A 22,494-nucleotide genomic window follows, 5' to 3' on the forward strand; every position below is an offset into this window, starting at 1 on the left:
GTATATATACATATATATATATATATATATATATATATATATATATATATATATATATATATATATATATATATATAATATATATATATATATATATATATATATATATTTTTTTTTTTTTTTTATTCTTTAGTAATTATATAATATTGTGACTTACTTAGACAGGACCATACATGTCTTCCCACATCTCTATTGCTACAATCTGTAAATAAAACAGTAAAGTAAAAGTCAACAGAAATTCTAGACAATAATCTGCCGTCTCCATGTTGGCATAAATATTGCCTGATTATCTTATAGAAGCATATAAACTGATTAACTTTAAATGTGGATTTTATTCATTGAAGAAGTAGAGAATATGTACTTAGCAAAATTAAGCCATGTTTACTTAAGTGATAAGTTATTATTTATAAAAAAAATAAAGTACATTCATACCTTAGATGATAGTTCTTGTTTTTAAAATGTGTCCCTTTCCGTCTTCTTCAGCCAGTTCTTATAGCTGCTACCCTCCCCCCATTCGATTGCCAAAGTCTCCTTTAGCTGGTTGGGTGCTAAGGGAACACCCATGTGTGTGCACTGCTGCTTGTGCCCTTTGCTGAGCTGTGTGCATCCATAGACACACACAGTGTCCAGCAAGCCATGCCCCTGCTCATTTCTCCTCTCAGTAATTCGACTGACATTAACAGGAGCCTATTGGTTCTCTACCCTCAGTACCCTCCTCTACAACCCACATAAGTGGCATTGAGGGTCCTGGAGCCAGAGGTGGTGAACATGAACCACAAATAAGTGTTTGGGAACAGGGGGGGCAAAAAAAGACACTGGGACATTTTTTAACTTAATGCAAGAATTTATTAAGGGCAAAAAATAAATAAAAAATCTAGCATTTAATTAAGACTTAAAATACCCTAAACAGGAAAACCCAAAATGTTGCCATGATTGGATAATTGAAATGAATGCAACTTCACTTTGCTAAGGAGACATTTTACAATCTTTCAGTAAGTCAACCATTTATATGTATTGCCAATCCAATTATGTCTCAGGGGGTTTAGTACACGCCCCACACTATATAAGGCCGCCTGCGTGGTGGCCTTGTGTAGTGTGTTGCGGCAGTGGTTAAAGACAGACAGAGGGAGAGAGACAGTGTCATTTATTTTGAGTTAGATAGAGCAGGCAGGCGAGTCATTTAGCTTCAGTTACAGTGTGTAGAGGATATATATGCATCCCAGGTGTTGTATATATATTTATACACTGTATTCAGTTTAGCTAGATCCGTTCCTGTTATTCTCTTCATAATATACTGACAGGAAGGCAGGTGATTGTGCTAGCTGCAGTATTTTCACTTAGTGTACTGTGTCCTTTGCACAGTGTGCAGCTAAAGCTTACCTGAATACAATTTCTGGTGTTCTCATACAAATACAGACAGGGACCTGCAGTATTTTGATTTACAGTCCCTGTCTTGTTTGCACCGCCTATATACTGCTGTTCAGAGTATATAGGGCCTGGGGGCCCCACGCCTTTCCTTTTTTTTATTTGGGTGCGGGGTTCCCCTTAATGTCCATAAAAGGCCTGGGGGGGGACCCATACCATTTTTCTTAATGATTTTCATCCATATTTCCGGGACCAGACATTACATTAAAGCCGCAAGCAGTTTTAATCGACTTTTTTTTTCCTATAGAAATGTCATTTTGTGCAGGGACAGTTCTAAACACGGGAAACACATGCCACTTCACAGACATACTATAGACACCGAGCAGGTACGACATATAAAGGAATATTTCACTTTTTTCACTTTAAGCATCATTAAAATCACTGCTCCCGAAAAAACTGTAGTTTTTAAAACTTGTTTTGCATTGATAAATGTCCCCTGGGGCAGGACCCAGGTCCTTTTTAGGACAATAACTTGCATGTTAGCCTTTTAAAATTAGCACTTTTGATTTCGAACGTTCGAGTCCCATAGACTTTAATTGGGTTCTAAAGTTTGTGCAAACATTCGGTCCGTTCGCAGGTTCTGGTGTGAACCGAACCGGGGGGTGTTCGGCTCATCCCTAATTTCAAGTTTGCCACATGTAGGTTTATTTTTAATTTAATGGACATATTAGATATTTAGTACAAGCTAAGGTTGTTATTAGATCTGGTCTCAATAAGCTTTCTCTACGAACTGGCATTGCCATCAAAGAGTATTGCATCTAAATGAACATCCGTAAACTGAAATATTAACATATGAATCTTCCCACAGCTATTATATACAGAAGTGTGTGTGTATTAAACAGACATTAGGCTTCCTGTGTGTGCCAATATATTGTTGTGGTTTCTGCAAACTAAAAACAGCAGTACAATAATTTTGAAATTACTGTAGGAAATCTACTCAAGTAAAAGCATGTGATACAAATAATGTATGTAATTAAATTAATATAAATTTATTAAAAACATCAAAAAATGGTCTACTTCTATGCTATATGGTACTACATATTTGGTTCGGATAGTAAAAACCACCTGAATGTAAATATACAGTATAATCGAGTACTGCCTATTTTTTGTCTTGTTTACATGTAAGAATCCCTAAGTGTTTCCAAGCCTAAGGCTAGTCACTCATTGTAGTATCCAAACAGGAAGTTTTTGATTATTCTTGAAAATAAAATAAATTACTACCATCTCTGAAAAATGTGTTTGCCAGCAAAAAGCTTAATGACTAAAGACATCTGCACAACCCCAAAAAAAAAAAAAAAAAAAAATTATAAATATATTTTCATATTAGGGTGCATGATTTGAGTTTTTGCAGTGTTGTTGCAGTTGATGTGACAAAGTTTTGCCAATTTACTCTTCCAGTAAATGTCATATTGAATATAAATACAACTATATTGTGGTTAATTATAAGGTGACTCTCCTTCTGCTCCCTAATGCCCTAAAATGTGCATAAAATCATAGAAACCAATTACATTGCAGCTTTCACCATAGTTTCCTAAAGTATCTGCTTAATCCCTTCCCGCCTAAGGGTAAAACAAATGTTAATGACTAAGCATAACTTTGCAACTTTGACATTTAGGTTTTTGGTGGATTATACCTTTTTCAGGACAAATTGGGCTTTCATTTGGTGGTAAGTGGTAACGGATACTTCCTGATTTTTTTTTTATCTAAAAAAAAAACTGGCCCAAAATAGTAAAAAAATATGTTTTTTTTGTTAAATGTAGCTGTATATTTCTTGCTATAACCTACCACCAAAGTAAAAACCCCAAATATATTCTCCTGCTCCCACACGATTGCAGCGATAACACATATGTGTATATTAGTTGTATGTGCCCATAGTACAGCCCAGAAACAGTAGTGCACATTTTGACACTGATACTAATAAAAAAAATCCAGGCCAAACTTTACTGACCATGACCTTTGACCCTGACCTTGACCTTTTACCCTTACTTGACCCAAACATTAACCATGGCACAGTAGATTTTTTTCACATAGTTCTGTTTTTTTCTCTCTCTGCAAAGAGAAAGAAAGATAACATTTATCTCTTGTCTCCATTTAGAGAGAGAGGGTGATTAATTACTGTGATAGCCAATCAAAGGCTATTACAACAATCAGGTGACCCGAAACCAGGAGTTCTGGGTCCCGATCATTAGTTTTGCACTCTCCTAGCACAAAGAAAGATACGCATACAGTATATACGGCCCCACAGGGAAAAAAATCCCAGTCTGAAGCTGCATAGATGAGTACTGTCAGTGGGAAGGGGTTAAGCTACAGCACACTATGGTTATTTACATCATTTTGAGTTAGATAATTACATAGCATACAGTACTAAACTGGGGATTCGTAGCTACATTCTTACCTTCTACGTGATAATGTTCCTTTAACTGAATGCCACAAAAATCTGGGAATGTCTTCATTGTTACGTATACATGTTCAGATACACCAACTTCAAAAGTGTTGGCTTGAACCTGTATCTGTAGTAAAAAAAAACACAACTATTAAGTTTGAGAATTACAGTTTTCTGCAAAAATGCCAACTAGGGTGTAAGTTCAAGAGGACCAAAGTTAGGACGGCAGAGGGGGACCAGGTTCTGAGACCATGAGGTTTTATTTAACAGCTGTAAGCTCACATTATATTTACAACATATTATCAGATCTCGTTTTCCCTATATTCCTTGTCAGCTGTTTGAGCCATTAAGCTGTATTGTTACTCAAATGTATCACAACAAAATACCACATTGAGAGATAACCACTCAAATGAACTGGAAAATCCAGAGATAACTTCCTTCTAAGCCCCTGTGGATTTTACGAATCTATGTGCCAACGATGATGTGATAATAATAACAGAAGTGCCAGCGGTACACCAGTAAGAACTTGATAACATTTAGGCTTACTTCCCAATATCAGCTACTACTGGGATTTCCCAAACCACAGCCTAGGTCAAAAAGACACTTCCTTAAATTAGAAAACAAGAGGTAGAAGAAAATTTGTACTTTGAAATACACCATACATTTTTAAATATATGATGCATTTACACACCCTAATGCACAATCATCTACTATACTTGAAAGAATAGAATTCATTTAAATTGAATCTGTCTCAAAGGAAAATACTTTGTTATAGTATTACATTAAAGTGTATATCAAGCCAAAGAGTATTTCAGTTTTAGCTAGATTGCAGAATATCTGAGTTAAACTGCTATCTGGGGCTCTGTGATGCCTCGTACACACGGCAGGACTTTCCGGAAAAAAAAAGTCAGACAGGCTCTTTTTCTCGGAAAGTCCGGCCAAGTGTAGCCTCCATCAGACTTTTTTTCTTTGGAAGTTCGACGGACCTTAGATAGAGAACCTGTTCTCTTTCTTTCCATCGGACTTCCAACGGACTCACGGCGGACTTTTGCACGGTCAAAAGTCCGACCGTGTGTACAAGGCATGGAGAATCATGCTTTCCTTTTCAATCCCTGTGACAACAGTTTTACTAAACAGGAAGTGAGCGAAAATCTGTAATGAGGACACAGAGCGAGATAAAAAATCCCCAACTGTATGCAGCTTTCCTTTATAGCGTTATAAAAACTAAAAATGTTAATTTCTGATATAAATGGGAGCAAGAACTTAATAAAATCAATATCTGCATTTAGACAACAATGTATGGCTATTCAGAAATCAGATATAAACTATATAATAGGTTTCAGTATTCATTTTCAACAAATTAAAAAAAAAAAACATTTACAGCTTTTGATAATGCCTATTCTTAATGTTCAAGGAGGTAACTTACTAAAGGTTCATTAACATTTTAATATTAAACCATGTTTTCCTGTATCCCTCCCTCAGACCAGTGCCTGTATAACCAATTTGAAGCCAAACAGCTTGGCAACTCTAGGCATTTAAAAATAGATGACCATAGTTAAACTATAGAAATGTTACTTTAATCCAGTGTTTCTCAATTCCAGTCCTCAGGCCCCCCCCCCAACAGGTCAGGTTTTCAGGATTTCCCTCAGATGAAAAGGCTGTGGTGATTACTAAGGCAGTGAAACTGATCAAATCACCTGTGCAAAATAATGGAAATCCTGAAAACCTGACCTGTTGGGGGGGCCTGAGGACTGGAATTGAGAAACACTGCTTTAATCACATGTTCTCAAACACTGGTACCTATACGTTTATAAATACTTTTTTAGTAGATATGAGTTGGTGAAGAGCTAAACCCCAGGGTAAATTGAAGGTAGAAGCTAGAATCTAGACCAGTGATGGAAAACCTTGGCACCCCAGATGTTTTGAAACCACATTTCCATGATGCCCAACTACACTGCAGAGTGTATGAGCGTCATGGGAAACGCAGTTCCAAAACATCTGGGGTGCCAAGGTTTGCCATCACTGATCTAGACCCATCACCCAAACACAAACAAAAAGCCTCGTAACTAATGAATGGCCCAACACTCTCACCCTTTTAAGGTTCCATAAATACTGTTTGACAGGTAGTGGTATAGATTTGTTTAGGAGTAAAAAGGAGGGTCTGGAAAATATTTATGAATAACTAGGAGACCTATATGTTTGTACATGTTTCTTGAAATATATACTGTACATATCAATGATTGTTCATAACAAAACTTGCCACACCAATGGATACTTAGTAAACCTTGGCTTTTTTAAAGCTACATCCTTTAATGTGGAGAAATGTTGTCCTAAGTTAACTGGCTTTTGGAAACAATTATGGTATTTCTGGTCTATTAAATATTTTAATAAGTTACCTCCATTTATGAAAGCAATACAATATTAGATACATAGCCAATACCCAATATACAATGTATGGGTGAATGCAGTAAATAGTTGTCAATATAATATTTCTTTACTTTATGCATAAGGAATTTCTTTCGTTTAATTTTGGTAAACCTGATAGTCACGCACTGAGTCCGCTGTGAGCTTAATGTCATAGAGCAGATTTCAACGCCACGGATATGCACTGAAAAGAAACAAACCTTTGTTACTCACAAATACTTAGTAATCAACCTAAATATTTTATTTTATGTACATTTTCTTCATGCATCACAAAACTATGACTGAGTTTAAGGAAAATTATTATCTGCAATGATTAATTACAAATTGGATGTGCATGACATAAATGTTGGGTCTCCCTAAAATGCATATTTCAGGATTAAATAGATGCTGGAAAGTTAAAACAGAACTTCACCTAAAAAGTGAAGTTCCATTCATTCTCCTACTCCCCCCTTCCTCTCTCATTATTGCAAACATTTTTGTTTTGTTTTTTAGGAAGTAGGTACCTACCGTGTTTCCCCCCGAAAATAAGCCCTACCCTGAAAGTAAGACCTAGCATGATTATCAGGGTGGGCTGCAATATAAGCCCTACCCTTAAAATAAGCCCTGGTAAATTTAATTAAAAATCCAGTAATCCGTTTTGTAAAACTGGGGCAGTGTCTGTTTGTTGCTGTATTAAAAATCCCTTGTTTACACCCACCGCTGACCCGCCGGAGGTCCTCTTCTCTTCTCCCGGCTGATGTCTGCTGCCCCTCCCTCTTCAGTTCACGGAGCGGGCTGACATCAGAGAAAATCTCGGCTCTTCTCTTTCCTGCCCTCCTCCCCACTGATGTCGCCCGCCCCTCCCTCTTCAGTTCACGGAGCGGCCTGACGTCAGCGACACTCTCGGCTCGTCTCTTTCCTCCTCTCCTCAGAGAAGACAAGGGAGCTGTTTAAAAAGTACTTTATATAAAACGGTGGGCACACTGCACCATATACCAGTAAAACAGATTACATAATGTCATAATGAGTAAAAAAACTTTCTTCTGACCTGACAATGGGGGGGGGGAGCAGGTGAGGAGAAGACAGAGGACATAGGACATTTTTATAAAATATTTTATTGATTTACTTCATGCTTTAAAGGAAAAAAATTTTTTTTTAAGAGTTACAACCACTTTAAGACTGTCAGCTAGACAGACTTGAGACTTATTGCACACTTTATATGTATACAGTATTAATACAGTAAATAAATAAGCCCTACCCTGAAAATAAGCCCTAGTGTGTTTTTTTAAGCCAAAATTAATATAAGACCCAGACTTATTTTCGGGGGAAACACGGTAGTTCTGACAGCTAAGTGCTCCCACTTCTGCTTGTCTGATCTAGCCAAGTAGAGCAGATGTTTGGCCCCCTTCTTCCTGCCCACAACCTTCTAGGACACTTTGACATTGTATGTCTCTGACACTGCAGCAGTAAAATTTCTGCATTTGAGTTCCTAGGTTGCACACCTTTCTTGTTATCAAGGATTGGATTCCGGCACCCCTCATATATCTTTTGTTTTGTTTTATTACTCTATGCAGGCATAGCACGATGATTGAGTGGTTAGAAATTTAGCCCTGCAGCGCTAGCATCCTAAATTCAATTACTTCCAATAAATTTATCCATATGAAATTGGATGGTCTGCCGTGTTTTTTACTAATAGGTTAATTAGGAGTCACCATGAGCCAACATTAGGGTATATTTAAGAGTAAATTCTTAAAATATCTCAATAATACCACTTTAGTTATCCAATCCCACGCATAGGAAATTCTTCTATTTTGGTGTTTTTTTCTTCATGATTTATTCAAGTGCAGCGCTACCCTAGAAGGAGCCGCTGATTTGTTATTGAGATTGGCATATTGAGTTACCTTAATGTGGCGTATGGGTGTAGTTGGAGAACAAAGCAGTGAGCGAAGGTCCAGACAGTGAATAAAGGGTTTTCCAATGCTTTATTTCCTGGCCAACTCGGCCAACATAAACTTCAAATGGGAAGAAAAGGTTGATGAGGAGAAAGGAAGAACCTTGCGATATCAGGCCTGGATATGAAACCGAGCAGGTCCTGCTCTCAGTAGTATCAAATTGTGATTCGTCGCCACTCTTCTGAGTGGGTGAAGTGCCCTCGGGACAGACCCCTCTCACAAGCCTGGCAGCCGAGGTGTCACTTTGGATTTGCTGGGAGGAACAGATCTCTCTCACAGACCTGGCTCTAGGGCCTCTGCCACAGGCCAATTACTTTAGGTGAGCTAAATGGACGAATGGAGCGAATCCTCCCAGTAGGTTTTAGCATAGGTCACCAGATGACAGCAAAGCGTACCTGTCAACATTCCAGTCGACAGATCCCCGATTGGTTCGTTCAAGCCCTGTTGGACAACCTGCCTCCGGGTTCCCCTCAAGCCGACCCCCCAATCGAACGGCACCCAGCTTGGGATCCTTTCAATAGAACTGGAGACCCAGTAAGTCACTGGAGTCCCCTTTTGTGTAGCCTGCAATTCTGGCCTGGTGGGCCGCGCTGGCGGGGTCCATGGATGCGCGCACCCTGAAGGTGGATGCCGCACCTGGAACCGGGACCCCGCGAAAACTCGCCTAGCACATGACACCTGTCACAGATATACCCTCCCCCAGCATGCCCCGCGAGGGAAAAACTCCTCTAATTGGCTGCTGGGGAAAACTTACTCTGCCAGAACCCCTCTGGTGCCAACTGCTGGCCAGGGATGGTACCGCATCCTTGGAGCACAGACTGATCCAGTGGATTTTTCTGGAATGACAGAAGTCCCAATTTAGCAAATTGTGAATGGGTGCAAAATAACTCTCCCATTCCCCACTAACTTTAGCGTAGTGCCCGTACTGAAAGTAAGGGGGCGCTACACAAGTAAATATCATACCCTTTTAGATCAATGACTTGGTCCCTAGCACTCAGCACTAGCCACAGGAATTTGTATAAACAGGGAAAACAGCCATAAACTGTCAGGAAACTCTCTCTGATAAGGATCTCAAGATATACACCTATATATACAGTATATGACAGGTCAGTGGGTGACTGGGCCTATTAGGTTCGACCATTTAATTGAAATAGTACTTTAACCTTTAAGTCTGGCCATGGTCAGTTCTTCAATCAGTCATGGCAAATGTTTGTTTGCACCATTTTACAGTTGAATATTGCCCATGAAACTGAGTCATAAGAATCTTAGGGTGGTACATACTTAGTCTATATATGCTGGGGTATTAAAATTTTATTAATTTATTTACTAAAATTGATAAATTTACTTAAATTGAAACAACAACAATATTTTTTAGTTTGTAAAGTATATATACATACCATCATAAATTACTGTTCCAATGACATTTAAATGAAGTGAGCATTGACTGGCTGGTGAACATTTCATAACTGTTGTAATTTTCATGTTCTCCAGAACATTAGGGTGTAAAGCTTCAGGGGCATCTCTACAAAACCTACTAAACAGATCATCTGAAAGAAAGAATGTGGAAACAGTAGTTGTTAAAAAAAAAATCATACATGTTGAACAGACCACCGATTTTTAAATAAATAGATATACATTAACAAATACAAATTATACAGAAGAGTTTTGTGTTTAAAAAGTGTAAATGTGACACTTTTGGGGTGCAAAAGTAAACATATTTGCTGGGAGAAGTTAGAAAATGCATAATCTAGTAAAGATGTCATAAAATCTCTGGATTCCCAACACTGCACTAAATATAATCATGTATACCAGGTACATAAAGGGTATCATAGTTTTTGTTGTAAAATATATGTTTCTGGATTCTTTAATAGATAGCATAGTGGTGGATGTGGATATAAGTGAAGACATTTCCAGGATCATCTTAGTAAGGTCAAAATAGAAACACAAATACACGTTGGTTGCGTTCCTAAATTACTTTAAATGTTATCATTGCTTTCACATATAACCCAAAAGTACCTTTTTCCCTAGGTAAAGGATAGTGGACCTAGAGATCATTGGTTATCAGTGCACCCAGAATATCTGGTACAGCACAACCCCAGCCTAAAATGCAGGATACAGTGTAAGACTTGGGGTGCAATGGGACATGATATGGTGAGAGGTCTAAAATGACAATGTATTTTCCTCTGGCTCCCTTGCCACATTAGAAAATACAAAACATGCATTTAGACCTCTTAAAGTGGATGTAAACCCGATTCATTAAATTTGAGCTGGGCACATATATCTGCAGTGTTTTGTTATCTCTCTTTAAATAGCTAAGTCTCATAGCTCTCTCCTGAACTGTTCCTCTGTTATCAGCTAGATAACATATTTTTGGACACATCAGATAAAAGCAGCCTGACATTTATGTCAGGGGAGGTTGCTATAAATAGATTAGCAGGGAGCTGGCCCTGTTACAAAACACCTCTGAGAGTCTCTGCCTATGATGAGAGGGGGTGTGTGCCTTTCCTCCAATCAGCAATTTTAGCTATCTTGGCTGTATGCCCAGACATCACACAAACATGAAGAGAAAATCTCCTAACATAATCTGAACTTTCCAAACAGTATATAAATGTGAAGACAGAAGATATACATGCAAAACCTATGTAGGGAATTTGGTTCATCCCTGTGTATCATCTCAGGCTGTTCACTTCATTGGGTGTATGGGGGGTTTACATCCACTTTAAACACAGGCCCAAAAGGTAAAAAAAAAATGATATTTATATAGGCTGCTTACTTTGCAAGGGAATTAGTTTAGGTAAGGTGAAGCTCTGCTGACTTTCATCATTCAATCAGGTGAAAGTTGTTTTCCTAGCATGTGATTGGGTATTCTTTACAAAGTGAATCTTTATCACTAAGTGAAAATTCCTTGCAAAACGAACAGCATAGCTGCCATTAGTAAATCAACCCCAGTGTATTTGGACAGTTTTGCATACAGATTTTTTTCTGTTGTGTTACACCGGTGAAGTGAATATAGTCTCGAACAATTTTCTGTCATCTAATAGGAATTGTATGAATCAAAGTAGAATAAGCAAAGTGGCAAGTACATATTCAGCAAAATCAATTACTGTAACTATGATTCACCTTAAAATAATTAGAACTGCTTCAATCCATCCCATTAGATGCAAACTGTGAATCAGTATGATCATTCCTGAAAACATTTGAAGCTTCCTGGTAACAGACACCATCCTGACACATTCATACAGCATTCATTTTTTGTAAGGTAGTAAATGAAAGAGCCTTTGTCTACAGGCTGAAATCAATGCAGCAACCCGTAGCAGCAAGTTAAAGTTTACCTCAGTCTTATCAGAACTATGAAATTCTTGTCGCTATGTTAAAAAATGTTGCATAGTGTTCTTCAGCCCCCGTTCACATCGGGCCGATTGACATGTCAAATCGCTTGCCAAATCGGAGCCTATTGCTGGCAACAGCCCCATCCGAATCGGTGCAATGCCAACTTTGCGGTGCCGCATCGATTGCCAAAAATAGTTCCTGCACTACTTTTGGCGACTTTGGGGGCAATTTCAACAGACATCTGTGCCTGAACTCACACAGATGTCTCTCAAATTACCCCCAAAGTTGGACTGAAATTCTGGGTTGAAATTGTGCAAATTCAGCTGAGCTCGCACAATTTCATACCCGCGTTCAGTGTGAACCTAGGCTGAATGTATTAATATGAACCTCTTCCCTACCTTTAAAGGAGAATTGTGGGCTTGGAAAAAAAAAACATACATACTCATCTCTATACTGCAGCATTGGTCTGATGCTGCAGCTGTCCCACATTGGCTCTAAGACCGTGAACTGAGCGATCAGATGACCACGAATCCCTCGGTTCTCAGTATGCTCAGAGCAGAAAGCAGTGACAGTGGCTTTTTCTCCAGTTTTCACCCGGTGATCTGGCCCGTAACACGCCTCCTGTATTAGGCTGGGTTTCTTACATGATGCCGCCATGGCTCGCAGGAGGGGGTCCGATGTGTCCCTGTTCTCTGATTCAGGTGCGAATCAGGTCCAAATTTTTGCCTGAATTCGCACTTGAATCGGAACCAAAGGAACACAGGACCCTTTGTAAATGCAGACCGCAGCCACCTAGAAGCCACACTCTCCTGTCTTGTGAATTGGATGTGGAGAAACTTGCATATACAGTATGTGAACCCAGCCTTAGGGTGCCTACGCTCTGAATGAAGGAGCACAGGGACACCTTTGGACAGCAGCATTGTTAATCTGCGGGTAGGGGAGTGTTGGATGAACTAGCAAATTAAGATATACTAAAAAATTTAAGCCAAACTCCAGATAATATGTTTTTGCAGTTACAACAAACAATGATTTTCCTTTTGGGATAAAGGTTTTACATAAAGTAGTATACATCAAGCTGAACATTGTAAGCTCCCCTGCCAATGGTAAAGGGTTTATCTCAACCCTCTGACTCCTATTTCTGCAGGACGACTTGTTCTTTTTAAAAACAAAAGACTTACTGGCAGGATCAACAGGTGAAAATAAAATAAAGAAATTCTAAAAACGTAACTAATGCACCCTTCTTATCTAAGTATTGCTACAACATAATAAATAATAAATAATACATTTGCTTTTGGTTTAATACCACTTTACATTTCAGCATACAAATTACATTAATCTAACCACAGCTAGGCAGACCTAGAGACCAATACTAGCCTGTTCCAATAAAGTTTTACATAATCTTCAGGATTACATCATAAGGTGCGTGTGTTTTATTACAATAAAAAAATTACAAATCACTCTACCTATCGTATTACAGAATAGTCATAATAAAGAAAAAGGAACAAACTTTGACGTAGAGAGACTGGAAACAACTGATTATACTATCACATGAGAAAATATAAATAACACAGGGAGTTCCCTTCCATTTACTGCATAGTTGTAACCTTTTGAATAAATCCGTCAAAGCCAACACCTATTTATAAACCAGCAAAAGACTGCTATATATAGATGCACAGTGCGCATGTGGCACGTTTATCTAGATGAGGGTAATTATATTCAATTGCTTTTTTTTTTTTTTTTTCACATGGCCTGATAGTAGTATGTTGTTACATAAATCAAAGATAAAAAAACTGTTTAATTCCAAAGATAATACTTACCGGTTTCTTTTCTTTCGCACTGAACACCCTAAAATGAAAATATTTTAATGTACGTTACTTTTGGATTTCAACACATGTGCTTCTGCATGCAGAAAATGTCATAGAGAGTTCAAAGAAATATCTAATTAGGCACACATAATATACCTTGATTATAAAAATAAATAAATCGAAAGAATGAAATAGCAATGTCAAACTGTTATTAATTCCTAATCTAAGGAAATATAATGTTAAATAAAACAATATAAGGGATCGTGAAAGCTGATTTTTGTTTCTTCTCTTTCTTCATGTGCGTTGCTTTTCTTTTACAGTCTGAAGAATAAAGATAGTGAATGTGAAGTCAAAAAAAGTTTTTCCCCATTTTAAATTAGGGGAGGCTGGTAAGTATTAGGAGCACTGTCTGGTTTTTACTGCTGTTTGGGGTTCTGTTAAAGTGCAACTAAACCCTCCTATCCTTTTCAGCCATGGAAGCTGCCATCTTAGCTTCTGTTTGACCTGCAACTGCCATGTTTCTGCACATGTGATCAGTTATGACGATACCAGCCATTTGATGGTTTGACAGATTGGTTAAGAGCACAAATGTGACTGTTAGCACTCCCAGGCATGCCAAGAATGTAACTGTTTTTTTAAACCGTTAAATCGATGGGTTTAGTTGCACGTTAAACCAGACAGGATGAAGTTTGCGTGAGAAGGCTTGAGGATACCTCCACAGCAACATTACATACTCTGTAATTCCCCGTACACACGTACAGGTTTCCCCGCGGACTTTTTATCGCCGGGAAACCCGAGGGGAAAGCGGAGAACCGGCTCGGCAGCTTTTTCCCCTACACATGCCTGGTTTTCTTGGCAGGAAAACTGCCATAAGAGCTTTGGGGAAACTACCATGGAGCATACACACAGCCAGTTTTCCCAGCCAAAAGCTGTCATGGCAGTTTTCCAGACGGGAAAACTGGTCGTGTGTACGAGGCACAACTGTTCCAAGTTTGTCTATCAGGATAGTGGAGAGGGTGCCAGCCTCTTTTTTTATCTGGGGATCTGGTCTTGAGAGGGCAATTTTTGTTTTACCTAATATCTTTACCCGGCGGCAACCCGGTAGATCACGAGATACCTGTTGACAGGTAGCTCTTGATCAGGGCAGTGTGCCGATGCTTCCCCCTGTCTCCTCTGGCATTGCTCTCCATTCACTAACAGAGAGGAGCGAGAGGCAAAGCCATGCTGGATGGAGGGCAGGACCGGGAGCTGCTTTAGTTACCTTTTCAAGTTAACTAGCAGATGATTGGTTGCTAGACAGTCCTAAAAAGTAAAACTAAAAAGTTAACTAATTCAGCACCGTGTAGCCTCTCCCTCCTCTGTGATGTACAGACGTTGTAAGGTAGGAGAGAGCTACCTACAGCTGTGTGTTGGGAGCGACTGGGGAAACAGCTATAGAGGGGCAGAGACACTACTGGGGGGATAGACAGAGAGAGGGGGGCAGAGTAAAGGAAACTACTGTGGAGGGGTTGCAGAGGAAACTACTATGGGGGGAGGCAGAGGACACTAATTGGGGGGTTTGGGGCAGAGGACATTGCTATGGGTGGCAGAGAGGCACTACAGGGGCGGCAGAGGGCTGCAGAGGACACTAATGTGAGGGGCACAGGACACTACTGTTGGGGGGGGTCAGAAAACACTACCATGTGTGTGTGTGGGGAGGGTCTGGCAGAGGACACTACAGTGGGGGGCAAAGTATATTACTAGGGGGGTGATGTGAAAGGAGGCAGAGGACACTGCTGTGGAGAAGGGGATGGCAGAAGACACTACTGTGGTGGGGGTAAGTGATTTGAAGCGGGGCAGAAAACACTACTGTGACACACTATGGCTCAGTTCACACTGCAGCGATACGGGAACCCTGCAAATCCAGTACGGTTCCTGCATTGCATGTCTCCCGCCGGCAGTTCACACTGCCCTATGCAAACTACTGGGAGTGTCAACACAAAGTTAATCACACCCCCAGATCTGTTCGCATATCGCAGTGCAAACTGTCAATTCAGACAGGAATCAGATCGCATTTGTGAACACAATCAGCTTCTAGTTTTTTTGCCAAAGCTCAATTGAACAAGCTGAAGTTAGAAGACGATTGGCTAACATGCACCGCTGCACCAGATTCTAAATTCTCCAGTTTTAGTAAATCTCCCCCTCTGTGTTTTGTTTTTGGCTTGACATACATACACTTTAACATAAAGCTATGCTATCCATTTTAGGCCTCTTTCACACATGTGGACTGTTCATTTCATCCGTTCAGTCATGTCAAAACAGATGAAGTATTCATCAATTTTTCATCAGCTTCTCATCAGTTTTTCATCCGTTATTCATCAGCTGCTCATCAGTTTTTCATCAAGTTTTTTATACATTCACTACCAATGCAAAAACAGATGGAAAACTGACCAGTTTACATATATTTTTCGGCTGATCCATTTCTTTAACGGAAGAAAAATAGAGCTTTGATCCGTTTTAAAAAATGGATGTTGACGGATGCAGATGTAAAATTATGTAAAAGAATGATTATCCATTCACATCCCTTTTTCCATAGAGATGTATTGATGTCCATTTTTCATCTGTCAACGGTCAATGCTGTGTTTTTTTCTTTGCACAATACTGAGTATTCTTTGCAAAGCTTCAGCATATTCACTCTGGTGAAAATTCCCTTGCAAAGTGAGTACCTTATTTGCCTTTAGTAAATGAACCGAACAATTGAATTGCTTGCCAAACCAGTTATATTCACAGCATGCTAACTGGATGATAACTGTCACGGCTGCCTTTGCTCTTAACCAACTTGTCAAGCCATCAACTTACTGGTGTCGCAATTAATCACATGTGCAGCAACATGGCAACAGATCAAACAGAGGCTAAGATGGCAGTTTTCTTGGCAGTAAACGATAGAAGGGTTAAGTGATTCTTCTCTTTAAAGGGGTTGTAAAGGAAAAAAATATTTTCCCTAAATAGCTTCCTTTACCTTAGTGCAGTCCTCCTTCACCTACCTCATCATTCGATTTTGCTTTTAAATGTCCTTATTTCTTCTGAGAAATGCTCACTTACTGTTCTTCTGTCTGTAACTCCACACAGTAATGCAAGGCTTTCCCCCTGGTGTGGAGAAAGCCTCTTGAGGGGGGAGGGGGCGAGCTGGAGTGTCAGGACCCTCTCTACTTTGCAGATAGAGAAAGGAGCTGTGTGTTAGTGGGCATCCTGACACTCCTGCTCGCCCCCTCCCCCCTCAAGAGGCTTTCTCCATGTACTATACTTATTTTTTCCATGTACCATACTGATGTCTAGAGTTACGTAAGCAGTCCCCTTACTACGCAGCTACAAGGAAATGTGCCTTTAGGAAACAGAGTGCTATTTGTTCCAGTTAATCTTGGCTCCCTAATTTCCTTGTTCTGGCTCATAGCCACTGTTAATCATGTTGTTAGTAACACAATGTAAAAAATGTATATGCTGAAATTAATACTTTTTTTATGCTGCATTTCCTCTAGCAGTATAGTACAGTTTGTCATGCATTACAAAAAGAATAAATAAAGCATCGTTTTTATCTGAGTCAAGTAAAGAATAATTCAGAAAGTTAGTTTAAAATAATAATTTATTTATCTCTGTATAAGGATTTTAGTACATTATGTACGGTAATTTAATTACGGTAATCTACTTCGGTATGAGCTGTGTAGCGGGAAATTCACTTCTGATGTTGATTTGTATATGACTGGAATTTATACTTTTTGCCATTCCAGAGTAACACAAACCTAAAAAAAATAGGAATCCAGACAATGGGGCCCAATGATGTTTAGAAGCCAATACATTTAAGCACCTTATTGATTTGGGGTTGCTTTACTAAAGGCAAATAGACTGAGTTTTGCTAGTGCAGTTGTACTCACTTTCAGAGAGCTTAGTGAAAGTGGTGAACCTTTACTTTATAAAGAATACCCAATAAGATGCAACAAAAATAATAATAAAAAAAAAATTTTTTTGTAGGGCTGTGGAAATTAAAGATGAATACCTCGATTAATCGTTAATTTTTTTGATCTGAGATGTCTGTGGATATTACGGTGGGGCGAGATGTCTGTGGATATTACCGTGGGGGAGATGTCTGTGGATATTACAGTGGGGGAGATGTCTGTGGATATTACAGTGGGGTAGATGTCTGTGGATATTACAGTGGGGACTATATATGGTGGTGATCCAAAAAATGTATGTGTGTTATAATGAATCAAAATTAGTCGATTAATTAATTTAAAAAATAATCGATTAATCGAACACGAGAATTTAAATCAGTAACAGCCCTAATTTTTTGCTTGTTTGGATGATGGAAATCAACAGAGCTTTACCACATTTATTAGGCTCTGTGGAAAATGAGTGCACAGTCTATTATCACTCAGTGTCATCTACTGATACCACGGCTACTCTGTAAAAACACTATTAGGAGTGAAACGTTTTTTCTTTAGTAAAAGGATTCTTGTCTTCCTTTTGTAGAAGAAAAAAGGTGAGTGCTGGTGTTTTGCCAGATTAAGCGACCCGTCAGAATCTGTAACGGAAGTGACGTTTCGTCGACGCCATCTTGCTACTCCCCGCACTTCTAAACAGTAAGAATACACTGAGATAGGGGCAAGCGGACATCTTGTTACACCCACTGGAGTTTTGCATTCTAAAGTTTTTATTAACAGGAAACTGAGTTTATATAGGGAAATACAGAGAACTATTTAGATGTTGAATTTTAAAAGCATCGAACTTCTATCCGATTAGCAAACCTGTGAGATCAGCAGTTTTGCCACTGCTTTTAAAATTGAACATCTAAACAGTCAGATGGATTCCTAAATAAAAAGTACTTTATTTCCCTTTAAAAACTCAGTTTACTTGTTAAAATAAGTGTTAAATGCAAAACTCCAGTCGGTATAACAGGATGTCCGCTTACCCACTTCTCAGTGTATCCTTACTGTGGAGGAGTGCAGGGTGTAGCAAGATGGCGGCGACAAAACATCACTTTTGTTACACATTCTGACGGGTCCCCTAATGTGATGAAACATTGTCATCTAATATCAACGGTCACCGGGACAAATAGGGTAACTCTTGGCAATGGGACACCAACAGCAAAAAAAAAAAAAAAAGGTCATCCACCCAAAGTTTAAACCCTTGTAACTTTTAACCAAAAATATAAAAAGTTACTTTTCATATGCATTAACAAGCAGTACCAAACCTATAGAATAAAATGGTTCCACAACAAACACACTACCAGTTTACATTATAGAAGCAACTTCTGACAAGTTTGACATGTTGTAAGATACCTGCCCACATTTCCTGGATGCTGGATACATATACTGGTATATACAGGAAATGTTAGATCAAAATAATTGATATCAAATTTGAATATTAAACAGAAGAGATGGAAAAGTTACATATGGGAAATTTAGTCTGAAGGTTAGTGATAGGGTCAAGAGAAGGGTTAGTAAGTAACAGGCCTTAGGGTTGTGAACAAGGTTGTGACTGTGGGGTTGATTTGCTAAAACTGTGCAAAATCTGGTGCAGCTCTGCATAGAAACTAATCAGCTTCCATTTTTTTTCTAAGCTTAATTGAGCAAGCTGAAGTTAGAAGCAAGACCACTAGGAGGCTTCCTGCCCTTCTAATCTCCATCTCAAATGCCAACCGATATTGCTAGCTTCGTAAATCATGGTGTAGCCAGACAGCTCTGGCTCCCCTGTGCTTCTGGGCCCCCTAGCAGTTGCATGGTCTTCTATGGCTATAGTTGCACCCTTTGTTTGGAAACACTCTCTGCATCAAAAACTAAAATACTAATTCAATGTCACTAAAAGCTAATCTATAAATGGAAACTTACTGCTGATTCCTTATTGCTTTTATGGCCCAGCACCACAATAACATTTATTTTTGGAGCAAAGTGACTTAGTATGACTAATTGCATGGTTAGAATTTATTCATAGGAATCATGATTTGTAAGCAAATAATCATTTCCAACAAATGTCTTGCCAGTTTGGGCATCAATGCTCCACAGAACCAATTCACAAACAGCAATGCAGAGTGTATGCATCTAACAAGTCTGGAGGCCTGAACATAATTCTTATGCAGCGTACACACGATCGGACATTCCGACATCAAAACCGTGAATTTTTTTCCGATGGATTGTTCGCTCAAACTTGTCTTGCATACACACGGTCACACAAATGTGGTCGGAAATTCCGAACGTCAAGAACGCAGTCACGTACAACACTACGACGAGCCGAAAAAATGAAGTTTTGAGGATTTTTGTGCGTCGGAATGGGCTACAGAACTTTTGTTGTCGGAAAAATTGAGAACCAGTTATCAAACATTTGTTGTCGGAAATTCCGACAGCAAATGTCCGATGGAGCATACACACGGTCGGATTTTCCGACAACAAGCTCACATCACATTTGTTAATGGAAATTCAGACCGCGTGTACGCGACATTAGTGGGCAGTATTCTGATATATCCTAGAAAGCAATCAACCTTGAACAGTAAATATACTGTATAGGAATAGTATGTTTTTGTCAATGCCACAGGATATTTAAAGTATTAGAGAAGTCTTTTGTTTAATACAAATTTTAACTACATCTAAATCTTTTTCAAAACTGGCCACAAGATGGAAAATGTAATTAATCAATCTTCAGATAATCCATTACTTCATATGAGAGGTTTACTTATTGTATTTATATACACTTCCCTCAGTCATAAAATCAATGCTTAAGGGTAGTGAATGACATGAATAAGGCTAATTTGAGGTAGCAGCTTTTTTATAGTTTTGTGCGATGCCATTTGACCTTGATATTGATGAATTGTGACACTGAGATGTTGTGACTGTAAAAATAAGACTAACATAGTCTTACTTATATGTAGACTAACATATAAGTAAGCTCCAAAATCTTTCAATGTCTTGTGTGTCATGAAATATTATTCAAAATCCCTGTAGAGTTATGGTTAGCGTTAAAGTACATAGCTGGAGTAATTTTTAATGAGTAAAGTACATTTCATGTGTGTGGTCGACCCCAATCACAATCTAGCTTCTATTGTCTTTATTATGCTAGAATAACAACTAGGTCAGATTAGTTGTCATGGACTGCTTTGATGGATTGCATATGTTGGGAAACATTCAAAGGAACCATATCAATATTATCATTATTATTATTATTGTTCATGATTTATATAGTGCCAACAGTTGGCACAACGCTTTACAATACAAGACAACAGAGCTAAGACAGTTCTTCTCAGAAGAGCTTACAATCTAAACGAGAAAGGCAGCTGATACAAAAGATAGTAACTATCGAAGACGAGTTAATGAAGAAGTTGAAAGTATTGTTTTTAGATGGAGGAGGGGTAATCTACCCCAGGGAGATACGTTTTTCAGGGATCACTTCAAAGTAGACAGAGTAAGAGACAGTCAGAGAGATTGGTGTTACGAGCTCCGGAGGGTGGCAAATGCTCTTGAGAAGTCCTAGAGGTGAGCACGGGAGGAGGTAATGTGGGAGCTAGAGAGCAGGTGGTCTTGGGAAGAGCAAAAAGAATGGTTTGAGTCATATTTTAAAACAAGGTTGGTAATGTAGCTCGGGGCAGAGTTGTGGATGACTTTGTATATCGTTAATATTTTATATTTCTTAGCAATATTTCATTTTTTCGCATTTTCTTTGCAACTACATTATAATTCCTGCAAAACAAATCTTTTTTTTTTTTTTTTTACAGCAGTAAAGACTGATACAATTGGAAGGCTACTACCAGTTCAGACATAGCTCTCAACAGTCCCTGATTTGGAGGGACAGTCCCTGATTTGGAGGGACAGTCCCTAAATTTGGAGCAATGTCCCTCATTCCTCCTCCTTTGTCCCTCATTTTGGTCTGATCCATATCGATGTATTTAAAAGGCACTTTTCATTTATCAAAAAGTATTTTCCAGCACTAAACCTTTCGCCTAGGTTCACACTGCTGCGAATTCAAAATCACGGTAAAATGCGCGATTTTACAGCGATTTCGGCCGCAATTTAATGCAAATCGCGGCCCGAAATCGCAAAAAGTAGTACAGAAACTACTTTTTGAAATCGCAGATGCGGCGTCGCACTGATTAGGACAGTGCCATTGCCGACAATTGCCGCCGATTTGAGATGCGATTTGACATGTCAAATCGCATCTCAAATCGTTCCAAATCGTACCCAGTGTGAACCAGGGCTAAATCTGATTTCCAAATTGCTGCATTTGTTATTTCCAAAAGCCAATATAAAGGAATAGTAGTGGTAAAAAAGCACTTGTGGGTTTAGCCAATCTTGTTTTTTTTTTTGTACAATTCTCCTTTAGGGGGGCGTGGCAAGTGGTGTGTCCTATGCCTGCATACTTTTGGTGATAGGTGTTCCTCATTCCCATCTCAAAAAGTTGGGAGGTATGGTTCTGGCAGTTTTTTTTTGCAAATAATTTTGCTATTTGCACATAGGGCCGAAGCTTTGTAATATTGTCACATGGCCCCTCCCAATATAAATCAAATCTGGTATGAAAATTGTGTACACAGTGAGATGGCGTTATCATTTAAAATTAAGTCTTCATTCTGCTATCTGTGTGGACAACAGCAAAGCAGGAAAGCGGGTAAGACTCATACATGAGATGATCATTTAAAATAGACCAGTGTCTCATTGGTAACAATTACTTGGGGTACTCCACGATCAGAAAACACATTCCCCTAAAAGGGGTTCTTCAGGTTCAGTGAAGTATTTACAGATAACAGTCTAAGCCATAGCAAGTAGCTTACCAATGTGGTATTTGCCAGCCAGTAAACCCTTCCTCTACCATCATTATCGTAATGGCAATCATTTCCCTTTGGTTATCACATTGCTTCCTCCTGTACATATACGGCTGACACTTTCCTGATCACTATACACTGGAAACCTCCTTATCTAGAAAGATAAACAATGTCTTAATAAATTAAGCCTAGACAGCTCTTCATCATTGTAATTCCTATATTGCTTGGTGAGTCACTGATATGGAACAAGCATTTGCATATCAAGTGTTAAAACAACTGATTTGATCATGCGTGTTCTGGGTGATTGATTCACTAATTTACTTACAGCTCTGAAGCTTTTACCTTAGAAAATAAGTCAGAATAAGTCAAAATAAGTGAAAGTTGCAATATTCCTATCCTGAATATGACGAAGGCCTGGGA

General features: G+C 38.9%; 1 protein-coding gene across 2 annotated transcripts in view; it reads right to left on the reverse strand.

Moving 5' to 3' along the window:
* LOC120931817 (putative interleukin-17 receptor E-like) overlaps positions 1 to 22,494 on the reverse strand; it is a 61,650-nt gene that overhangs the window by 20,911 nt on the left and 18,245 nt on the right. The window contains exons 2-7 of one of the 2 annotated variants that reach the window (XM_040343662.1): positions 13,311 to 13,338; positions 9,561 to 9,710; positions 6,930 to 7,157; positions 6,307 to 6,416; positions 3,821 to 3,935; positions 158 to 202 (exon numbers count right to left, since the gene is read on the reverse strand). In XM_040343662.1, coding sequence (XP_040199596.1) covers positions 158 to 202; positions 3,821 to 3,935; positions 6,307 to 6,416; positions 6,930 to 7,157; positions 9,561 to 9,710; positions 13,311 to 13,338 — 676 coding nt within the window. The remainder of the gene's footprint in view (positions 1 to 157; positions 203 to 3,820; positions 3,936 to 6,306; positions 6,417 to 6,929; positions 7,158 to 9,560; positions 9,711 to 13,310; positions 13,339 to 22,494) is intronic. The other variant, XM_040343663.1, reaches the window with a different exon arrangement.

This window comes from Rana temporaria, chromosome 3 (assembly GCF_905171775.1).
Source record: "Rana temporaria chromosome 3, aRanTem1.1, whole genome shotgun sequence".
In the NCBI taxonomy this organism is placed as follows: Eukaryota; Metazoa; Chordata; class Amphibia; order Anura; family Ranidae; genus Rana; species Rana temporaria.